This window comes from Sinocyclocheilus anshuiensis, unplaced genomic scaffold, assembly GCF_001515605.1.
Source record: "Sinocyclocheilus anshuiensis isolate Anshui unplaced genomic scaffold, SAMN03320099.WGS_v1.1 scaffold1003, whole genome shotgun sequence".
Taxonomy (NCBI): Eukaryota; Metazoa; Chordata; class Actinopteri; order Cypriniformes; family Cyprinidae; genus Sinocyclocheilus; species Sinocyclocheilus anshuiensis.
In genome coordinates, this window is record NW_015542495.1 from 130,044 (window position 1) to 141,271 (window position 11,228).

Genomic DNA, 11,228 nt, shown 5'->3' on the forward strand with positions numbered 1-11,228 from the left:
GAAATTACGTCACCACATAGAATAATGCTGCGTGTTTCAAGGCACTTCAGGGGACCTTTAAATTCAACACATAAACAATAATAATACACCTAAAATGTAAAAACATACAATCTACTCCACTTTACTGCAGCGCTGCAGTTTTAAATTAGTTCTTTTAATTCAGATAGGAGGTCATGTTGTGACGTATCGATCTGCCGTTGGTTACACGGTATCACGTGATGCGAATTCGCAGGCCAGAGTTCACCAAGTTTGAACTTTGGAACGCAGCGAAATGCGAAAACTTTTCGCACGGGCTTGCGTTTCCAGTCTGATGCATTCGCATGCGTATGAATGGAAGTCAATGGAGAGAAAAGTGCAGTGTGACCGCGGCTTGACTCCTAAGCGATTGAGGTGTTCTGTTGTTGGATGTAATAGTGAACATAGCAGTAGTCATTTACTCCCGACATCTGAGCCGCTGAAGACGCAGTGGATTAATTTAAATGAATGGGATTGTGTCGCTTTGCTGTTGCGTGTCGCTTGTAGTGTGAACGGGGCTTTAAGAAATGTTTAACTTTATGCAAATGAACAGCGAATTTCGCGAGCGACAACCAATAGGAGTGAAGAATCTGTCAGTGGCGCTCACACGTCACCGTCTCGAGTGCAGGCAAGACAGGACAGATTTCCTGAGCGATTTTATATGATTTTACTGTAACCACATACATGGATATAAAATATGACGTGTAGAAAAGAAACCGTTGGCTGTCTAAGTGAGTTTGATTCATACATTGATGGTTCGAGTTGTTAATTATATGATGCAGTGAGCAGTTTAGCACCGGTTAATGATTTAATGTATGAGCACTGCTGTAGTTTATATAACAACACTCTCCAACAGCAGAATGGTACTTTTATTTCTTTTAAGTCTAATTCCTAGTCATAATAGAATGATATCTTAGTTTTACCGGCAATATACAGTTTGTGATTGCATTTTATATGTCCAGATATGTCCAGACGTGCAGTCTACCAATAACATTAGAGCTACAGCAGTAGGAACGCCCACAAGCGTCTTCACATCACCGAGTCTAGCGACATACAGCGAAAAAGTCGCTGGCAATGTGAACGGGGCTTAACATTTAAAGGACAATGCTACAAAAAGGCTTGCTCTGAAAAGAGCTGTTTTTGACAGGGTAAAAAAGGTGTTTTTTACACTACCATTGAGAAATTTTAACCAAACTGTGTTACAGACTTTTCATTAAGGCCCTAAAGAATCATATCAACTTGTGGAAAATGGGCATCAGATGACACCTTTAAACAATTTAATGATGAAAAGTGATCACTTTCAGTGTTGTAATTGTGACAGCAATTTTGATTCTGTAAAGACTTAGAAGTATTTAGTGGTAAATGTTTGTTCTGCACTCTTGCACTCTTTTCTCTGCAGCGAGGTGCCTACTGAAGCTCTGGAGAAGCTCAGCATCACAGACAATAGTGAGTCTTCAGCGTCTACAGAAGAGTCAGACGCTACCACTGTGATGGAGACAAGGTAAATGTGAATGTGTATTAACCAGATGTTATGTTGTTAGATAAAAAAGGACCCACCACCCTCTCTTATTCTCTCTTATGCCTCTACAGAGTCGAGGCGCCTTCTTCAGCTGAGATCATGCCTAATGGACCGGTCTGAAGGCTCTGGATAGGAGTCCGACCCACTCTCCGCTTCTTCCATTCTGAACCCCCAAACCTCAATACCACTTTTGGTGTTTAAATAAAGAATGCTGCCATGTTATTGGTCCTGGATACTGCCAATCAGCCCATAATTGGAGGAGGAAGCCAGGGGCATGTAACACAAGAAACCAGTAACCAGTACAGTGCTCAGAGGTGTTAGTCTTTTAATCCTTTCAACTTTGTATGAGATATGCACAGTTTTAAATGTAGCAGTGACCGTGTGATTACAGGATCTGTCAGGACTTCTTTTTTTCCTTGGTTTGTGTCCCTCCCTTCATTTTTCTGGATCTGTTTTTTCGCTCTCAGCCTTGGATGGTAGAAAACAGGGATGTGAAGGTCCTAATTGGAAAGCACAGGCTCATCCTTCACGGCATAACGTCTTGAACATCCTCATGCAAAATCGAAAGCCTCGTTGCCTGACAACAGCCTCTGCAACAATTTACTGTATGTTGAAGCACAACTGAAATGTTCTGTAATGCTTGACACATTTCTGCACAGGTCACCGCCCTGCCAAGTTCACTTCTAAGATTTTTTAAACATATTATTATGGCCTAATCTCATTAAATCATGTATTTGAATGTTTTGAAGTGCTTTGGGGCAGAAATGTATGACACGGTGTCCACGTCGGCACCTGTGCAGTAATGTTTAGTCATTTAATTTAAATTTGACTCATTCAGAAACTATACATTAGTGGTGGGGGTGTGCCTCTGAATTTTTTTGGACTTTTTCCATTGCATGCAAAACATTATTTATCAAGCATATACAAGCAGCTGTTTTTTTCCAACAACGTTCTAGCTAGTTAGTCAAGACCTTCTAATTGTATTGGTTTACTTTTGTCCGTTCTTTTCCCCTCCCCTCAGATCAACTAAACAGTTTCTATTTAATTTTCTGCCTTTTATGCTTAAGCTTTCCAAAAATTGAATCATGGGTTTAAAGCAAAAAGCTTAAAGTAATCGTAATAACCTTTGCCTTAAGTTACAAATCCTTCAGAATCCCTGTGACAGGACAGAAGGGTTTGCCACAAAGCAAACAGGCTTTTTTTGTCTGTTTTTAAATGTCAGCTGGTCTCGAAAGAGCAAATACATACGCCCCTCACAATTTTATTTGTATCCCTGTCTAGCGCAAATGCAGCACATGATCCCCCCCCAGAGGCCTAGAAAATTTGCCCCAACTCTAGTATATCACATATGAAATACTCCACAGGACAGTGTTATGCATCATCAGTTTTTTTTTTTTTTTTAAGCCAGAACTCTTGTTATATGCTGTCAGAAAGACTTTTCAGACTTGTCTCAGAACCTTTCATTAGCTCTCGTTGGAAATACCAAGATCCACTTTTAATATTTCATCCTGAACAACGTGATTATTTTTTCTTCCAGGATTTTTTTTTTTGGCTATCACATTTCACGTATCATATCTCTGCAAGCTTACTATGGTACCAAATCTGTTGGATTACAGGATTGGGATACTGTATTATTTATTTTGCACTTATTGAGGTGTTAGTATGGAGACCTGGTCTCCCATCTTGCATTGTAACACTGCTTTGCTTTTTTTTTTTTTCTCTCGCTCTTCATGATCTTTGCCTCTGGAGAGTAAATCCTCCATTGACTCTGCTTCTAATATCTATAACATGTTCAAATAGGTTTGTTTCCAAAGCCAAAAGTATGTATTTGCCTTTTTCCTTTAACTGTTAAAAAAAATCTTATTTTTAACTTTAACCAATATTATTTTACATATTGTAGAGATTCTAATTTATGTGATCTTCAGCAACCAAAATATTGCTCCGTTCTATTCTGTTCCTCTGTCTGGACTGTTTCTGTACATTTACAGCTTGGTTGGGAGTTTTAAGCTTTGTATTCATTTATTTTCCCAAGAGAAGTCTGTTACACAGCTATAGATATTTAACAGATAATGGTTGTATTATTTTCAAAAGTTGCCAAACATTTATTTTAATTTTAATAAGACTGTTCCGGGTTCGATTCTATTACAACAGAAAGTAATTTTGACTCGTTCGTCAGACTGTACAAGTCATCCACTTACAGTGAAAGTTTACTTTAAGACATTGCTCTGGAATAAACTTTTACATTTTATGTTTCTAAAGTAAAGCTTTAGATGTTATGCAGATTTTAACGATGTTAATACGGGACGTGCGCCCCTGTGGAATACTTGATTCTGATTGGCCATTAATCGCTGTATAGAAGGACGCTCATCCGGGTAACTAATTTTATGTTTTTAAAGTAAAGCTTTAGATGATATGCAGATTTTAACGATGTTAATACGGGACAAGTGCGCCCCTGTGGAATACTTGATTCTGATTGGCCATTAATCGCTGTATAGAAGGACGCTCATCCGGGTAACTAACTGAAACGGCTCACTTTCCTGTCAAACTAGAACGTAAATGGCGCCATCTTGTGTCTACGTTATCACTTGTAGCAAAAAGACAAAATTCAGGTAATTACTTGTCAAGTAACGAACAAATTCGACTTAAACAGTAGTCCCATTGAAAAATGACGAGTTGGACCACAACTAACGTAACGTCTTAAATAACAGCGTTAACGTTATTTTTGTTTATTAGAAACTGAAAGGGGTCGAAATTATTCTCTGGTAACTGACAGCATCGAACCTGGAACATTTTTGTACAGCTGTAACATTACAAGCTCCCTACAGTTCTCTCCCTCAAATACAGTGACCTTGATTGGATTTCATGCACTTGTAAATAGTGGTTATATATCTCCATGCCATAATAATGATGCTGGATTTGAGCAGTTGGAAGGGAAGGACACGTGCTGCAGGATAAACGAATTACCATGTTTCAGAGCACTTCAAGTTCACAACTTCCCGCTAGTCATTCGTTTTAGAGCATTAGTATATTGAGACGAGTTTGTCAGAATATAAGGTATTCATTGATGGCATAAAATGTAGTTCTCAGCACATTGACATTTGTATAGACTGGGTCTGTACATTATATTGTTGCCTACATCAGTACCTATATATTTTGATATTTTCAGAATGGAATAAATCTGTTATTGAGAGAAATGATTTTCATCAGCTAATATGGCGGAGTGAAGTTTACCATCCCTTTCTTGTGCAGCTGTGTACTTTGAAACCTTCTCTGGTCTTTTCTTAGGCCAACGAGAGCCGAATGGACGCCTTCCAAGAATCTGCAAACTCCTTTATAAACACACGTACCATTTTGGATGTGTGCATCATGCTTTGATGAGGCAGAACAGATGCTAGGGTTATTCTTGGGGGTTCTCAGCCTTAATCTAAACAGAGGTAAGACAAAACCCAGGAATGAAAGCAACAACCATTTGCTCAGCTTCATTTTAATATGAAACTTTTTTTTTTTTTTACAAAAAAAAAAAAAATCTTACAGCCATTATGAAAGACTCAGCAATCACAATTTACTTGATTTAAATTTAATTTAGATTAAAAGAAATCCTTAAAACAGCTTTACACGTTAAGGCCATGACATGCAACATCAATGATTTCTCACAAAAAAAGTAGATAAAATCATTTGATAATTGTGGTAAATAAGGCACACAACTGGTTTTCTTACAAAAGTAATGGGTTTCAATCCACAACTTCACAGTATGTAGTAAAAATCGTGCAGGGAATTATAAAATTAACAAGTAGAGATCATTAGTTTTGCATTATAATTCTTTAATAATTATGGGACATTTTACTAGTTAGAAAAGCGCATATTATTGACACTGCAGAAGGCACAATAAGGAATAAAAGCAGTTATGTTGTATGATATTGTTATTGCTTGCTATAAACACTAACGGCATGTAACAGCTGCTAGACATACAGCTCAAATAATCTCAGAATGTGCAGAAACCAGACAGACCATCAACACAATAACGCATGGAAATCTTTGAACATTTTTGAACTTCCCATATGTAACAACATTCCCAAAAGCTAAGGATAAATGGCATGAAGCTGAAAACAGTAGTTTAACAGTAGGTCAAAAACCAACACAAATCAATAACAACCCATCACACACCAGAGATATGGGGCAGTTTTTAAATTCAAGGATTTAAAACAAGATTCTTCATTATTTACCTTCAGGAATAAAGTCCAGCAGTCAAAATACCTTTGCCAGTAGAAAAATAAATATTACCATAAACAAAGAAATAAATAAATTTTTGGTGACAGCAGCCCTCAGCCATTTCACTTCAATCCAGTATGATCAACATTTAGGGTGTCATAGTGCAGTGATAAATATAAGCGCAAACCCTCTCCATTTATATTTTTGGGAGGAAAGAAAAAAACAGTACACAAGAAAACATGCAGTAAATCATCTGATTCAATATCTCTCTTTTCCTTATGACACTGAAACCTCACAAATGGCAAAAAAAAAAAACTTGCTGTTTATGGACCAGTTATTAAAACAAACCCCATAGGCATGGAATTTTAAGACTGAATTCCAGGGCTGGAAAATTCACAACAATTTAAGTTGTGGATATTTCTATGGTGAATATACATTTTTATAGTGATTTTCAACTAAAATATTGACCTGGCTACATATTGGTCTTTGTGATTGCAATCCATTTAGTGATCATGGACAATTGGAAGAAACGTAATGGAAACTCACTGTTCAAAAGTAGTGGGAACCCTGTAAAACAAATACAAAAATAGAGCAAATGCTCAGGAGCACTAATGGCAATATTCAAAATACAGGAAGTCAACCAACAAATTTAAAGTCTATACTCTACTCTCACTTGCACCATTGTCAATGCTAATTGAACAATACAACTTTGCATATGTTCAATTTTGAACTTTTCAACCTTCTCCAGGCTGTACATGAAAATGCTAAATAATTTGAAATACAGTGAGAGGTTGATTCTACTCATGTTTCATAGGAATGCATCCTTCCATCTCTAAAACCTCTGGCCAGCCTTCATACTTGTTAGTCTCTGCGTTGTTCTTGATGTGCTGGAGACATAAGAGATGGTTTATTAGATATTTAAAATATTAAACGAAAATCTGAACAGGACGTGGCCTCTCATTAGTGGGGGCTGCGGCCTGAAAACAAGATACAAGGCAAATTTACCTGCTCAAAGGGGCTCTTTGTCTTGATCCCTTTGCCTCCAACAAACACCCAGTTATCTCTAAATCCCAGTATGCTGATGCTTGAGCTGCCTAATTCTGCTATCATATTTCTGGCCTCATCGTTTAGCCTGTTCATAATAATAAAAAAAAAGCGATAAATAGACAAGCCGAGACAGATATGTAAAAGTCTGACCAAATATTTGAGTGACTCACTTTGTTGCAGGATCATCAAAAGTGGCCATCATGACAATGCTTCCATCTTCTATTTCCTTTAAGAATTTGATAAGATGGTTCACATCTAGACAAGAATAAACATTTAAAAAGTTTAACTTTTGCATGCGACTCGAAAGGAAATTTCAAGTACTTGACCCTGCCGAGTTTGCAAACAGAAGCAAGCTCTTAGCAATAAAACCGTAACACATTGGCCCTGTTTTCAACTGGTATTAAAATTAGTCTTTTGCCACCCATTAAAACTCAACCATGGGGCCAGAAACCACTAGGGGGCCTCAGCACTCTTCCAAGTGGGCCTCAAGATAATTTGAAATGATTTAAGACATAATTAGCTTTAAAATACACTTTAAAACTTTAGTTTAATTTGTTTCTTCGACAATTGTCATTTTTATTCATGAATTAATTTAAAAATTTTATAAAAAATATTTGATCAGAAATTGCTATCTGCGAGTAAAAATTATTTTTATCTTGTAATCATCAATGACTATAAAAATCATGCAAATTAGTCATAAATCAGTTCTTGAAATTCTAAAATTATGGAATTTAATGATTCTAAAATAATTACAATTATAAAATAATTGTAATTATTTTAATATATTGCCACTCCTAGTTTCTGAAAATAAAAGATCAAAAAAATTAGTAGCTTTGATTTTAGAATTATCTGAACTATCTTAGCCTACATGGGGGGGGGCTTTAAATGTTGGATTACAGTCAAAAAGGTTGAGAACTGCGGAATAAAAAGCAGTTAGGCGAGACAAGTCCCCATTAATACCCACAATTCTCAAACACTTCTATAACATTTTTGGAGGACAACATTACAATACAAATTGAAATCATATGCATTTTGAAACTATGTATAAATGTGGTTTGAGTGATTAGACACAAGCTATGTTTCCATCACCCTGTTTTTATGCACATTTTGAAGTATCGCATCAGAGTTTCCATCAGTGTGATGGAAATGCCAAATCTCAGGGAAAAAAATCCCTTAATTCACAAAAAAAGTTTTTATGCTCACTTGAGGTGGGTTTTGACTCATACAAAAAAGGGTTAATGCGAATAATGAGAGATGAAAACGCATTTGCCAAATAAATTTCTCCATGCACATCAAAACTGTTATGTGATTTTGCGCTATGGGACGGCAAACTTGAGTAACCAGCACACTCCTTGCACAGCATCTGAAATGTTGTTATGGTCAAATGCCCGAGCAAAGTCTGTTGTCAAAGTATTTCTGTTTAATTGCCTCTCAGAACTCTCTTACACAACTGCGTTCCCAAACAGCAGGCATCCACCTTCGAAAGCAATGACCGCATTCATTGTGTTTCGTCTGCTCGCTCTGAGGTGCAAGTAATTTATTATATGCGAAAATGATTATATTCAGTGGCTTCTCCTACTTTTCTTAGTGATATTAGTTGCCAGTTTATCAGAAAGTGACGATTTTGTTCTATTTGACTCGTTGGATGGAAATGGTGCTTATTCGCAAATGTTTTATGCGATAATTCAATTTTGCGCAAAAGTTAAATTCTCAACTTTGGATGGAAACCCAGATAATAAAACGGCTTGAATAGAGTACATTACTGCCCACCCACTTTTTCCATATTTTTCCCATAGAGATTTTTTAAAAGTCCTAATTAAAGTGATATAAGCCATGAACCAATTCAATCAGCTATGAGAAGAATCACAACAATACGAACTTATATTTGAAGCAAAAAAGTATATAAAAATGGGACAAAAAGACTGTGTACCTAACTGTTTTAGTAAGGTGATCACCCAAGATGGATTTTAATACAATGCAAATACTACACGTGCAAAACATGCAAATGGAAACAAGATATGAGGTCTAAAAACAGATTTACCTCCAGACCACATGTCAAAGGAATCAATCTTGGTGAGCTCGCCGGTCTTGCCTGTAAAAATACTGTGGATGATTAATTCAGGCCAACTTCTCTCAGTAACTGTTCAGTTAAAAAGGTTTCACCATCTACTTGTTTCTAAAGACAAAAAGAAGGCATACCATTGATCAAAGCAATGTTTATACCCCGTCCAACGTTGTTCTTTACTCCACTCATTAATCTGATAAAAGATAAAGAAGAAAGAGTTCACACAGCAGCAGTCAAATTCTTCTAATGTTTCCTCTGAATTCAGGAAGTCCCCAGCCAATAAAAAAAGTCAAGATTTGTATTTTTCTATAGTGATTATTCAGCGCAATTAGAGATGTGTGTAAAACCTACACATTGTCTTGCAAACACATTTTCGGGCCGACAACGCTGGCTGCTCCACTGGTGATCTTAAAAGCAAAATGGTCCTCGGGACATGATTTAGAAAGGCCGCATTTGTGGCGCGGAGGCCTGGTGGCTGAAAACAACATCAATACATCCATAAAAACACGTCTTAACTATTTGAGGGGAAAAAAACAAACATTTTTGGCTATGTTCTTATCTTCTGTCTGCATGATTTATTAATTGTTTATATTATATATGCACATATACCAGACAGGCGTCTTCACGCTGAATTATGTCTACAACAGACATCAAGTGGTTGAAGTTATAAAAAGATCACCGCACCTCAACACACCTACTTTATCTAAAGTAAATGGCAGCTGGCAGCAACGCAACACATCTAATGTGACAACTGTGGAACGCTGTGTCTAATATCAAGAATCTAACACCTACATGCCATTAATGTCATTGCAGGAAAGTTTAACTATGATTGATTTCTGCACAGGTTCAAGTTACGTTTTTAATTCCTCATTTATATCTACACAGTTCTAATCAAAGGCACAGGAGGAGCTTGTTCATTTAGTCCAGTCAGCTACTATTAAGGATTAGGAACTCATTCACTATCCTCAATTCTCATATGTAGTAAAAATAAAAAAAACTATGTACTCACGGACAGTCTCTGCAGGTGCATATCGTGCTGTAGAGAAACATATGCTGATTAGCAAATAGCAGTGTGCCATGTCAAACACTGAAAAACGCGAACTCATTCCTTAACCAAACAAGTGTATTATCTTACTTTACTAACAAAAGACGTGCGCAGTTTCAGATCAATATGTTCTGTGTGTGTTGCAGAAAACGGCTGCATGCGTGAACTTACCAAGTACTTTCCCCAAATTTAAATTCATATTGCTCTCTAATAGCTCAAATGCCAGGAACACAACTAGAAATAAGATAGAAACCAGCACTGCCAGTTTCAAAAGTCCTGTAAAAAAAACAAAACTTAATTTCAACTATTTTGTTCACTTTTGCACAGTAAACCAATTGTTAGGATTACAGCAATTTTTCAATGTCTTAAAGCAAAATTATTTTTTTGCACTGCTGTTACACATACATTACCACAACATATTGTCCACGACAAAAGAGCAAATATTTGCCATTGGTTACATGTAATATATACTTAAGCAGAGTTCATACTGAAAGAAACGGAACACACCTCCTGCTCGCATCATCCTGACGGCCTTGCAAGCACCAGTCACCACACTGAGATCCACACACCTGACATGAGATCAGATATCATCATATAACAAAAGCCTGAATTCCTAAATATCCCAGCTACAATACTTATGTTACCTGCAGGGATCTACTCAAGATAATCAAGATATTTGTGAAGAGTCACACAGCGAAACAATGGCCTGGCTGAGTAACTGACCTATATTTGGTTGATTAAGATTCACAATTCACATTTCCGATACTCATGTATTTGCTTATTATATATTCAGAGTAACTTGATTATCCTTTCAGCTAAGCATATATATATATATATATATATATATATATATATATATATATATATATATATATATATATATATATATATATATATATATATATATATATATATATATATATATATATATATATATATATATATATATATATATATATATATATATATATATACACTGCCGTTCAAAAGTTTGGGATCAGTAAGACTTGTAATGTTTTTTAAAGAAGTCTCTTATGTTCATCAAGGCTGCATTTATTTGATCAAAAATACAGAAAAAAACAGTATCTTGCAAAATGTTATTACATATATCAATATAAAATAATGGTTTCTATTTTAATATCCTTTAAAATATCATTTATTTCTGTGATGCAAAGCTGAATTTCCAGTGTCAAAGTGTCACATGATCCTTCAGAAATCATTCTAATATGCTGATTTATTATTAGAATTATTAATGTTGGCAACAGTTGTGCTGCCAAATATTTTTTAGGAAACTGCGATTTTTTCAGGATTCTTTGATGAATAAAAAG

The 11,228-nt window shown here is 36.0% G+C and overlaps 2 protein-coding genes across 2 annotated transcripts in view; one reads left to right on the top strand and one right to left on the bottom strand.

Moving 5' to 3' along the window:
• Window positions 1-2,225, top strand: part of LOC107694165 (serine/threonine-protein phosphatase 6 regulatory subunit 2-like) — an 18,188-nt gene extending 15,963 nt beyond the window's left edge. The window contains exons 24-25 of the mRNA XM_016493775.1: window positions 1,415-1,516; window positions 1,606-2,225. Of these exons, the coding sequence (XP_016349261.1) occupies window positions 1,415-1,516; window positions 1,606-1,654 (151 nt within the window). The 3' untranslated portion in view covers window positions 1,655-2,225. The remainder of the gene's footprint in view (window positions 1-1,414; window positions 1,517-1,605) is intronic.
• Window positions 2,226-5,095: 2,870 nt separating this feature from the next.
• The window catches only part of fam3c (FAM3 metabolism regulating signaling molecule C), a 7,850-nt gene continuing 1,717 nt past the window's right edge, over window positions 5,096-11,228 (bottom strand). Inside the window, exons 2-10 of the mRNA XM_016493776.1 lie at window positions 10,408-10,469; window positions 10,072-10,176; window positions 9,865-9,891; window positions 9,207-9,330; window positions 8,990-9,048; window positions 8,832-8,882; window positions 6,961-7,045; window positions 6,749-6,875; window positions 5,096-6,630 (exon numbers count right to left, since the gene is read on the bottom strand). Coding sequence (XP_016349262.1) covers window positions 6,541-6,630; window positions 6,749-6,875; window positions 6,961-7,045; window positions 8,832-8,882; window positions 8,990-9,048; window positions 9,207-9,330; window positions 9,865-9,891; window positions 10,072-10,176; window positions 10,408-10,423 — 684 coding nt within the window. The 5' untranslated portion in view covers window positions 10,424-10,469 and the 3' untranslated portion in view covers window positions 5,096-6,540. The remainder of the gene's footprint in view (window positions 6,631-6,748; window positions 6,876-6,960; window positions 7,046-8,831; window positions 8,883-8,989; window positions 9,049-9,206; window positions 9,331-9,864; window positions 9,892-10,071; window positions 10,177-10,407; window positions 10,470-11,228) is intronic.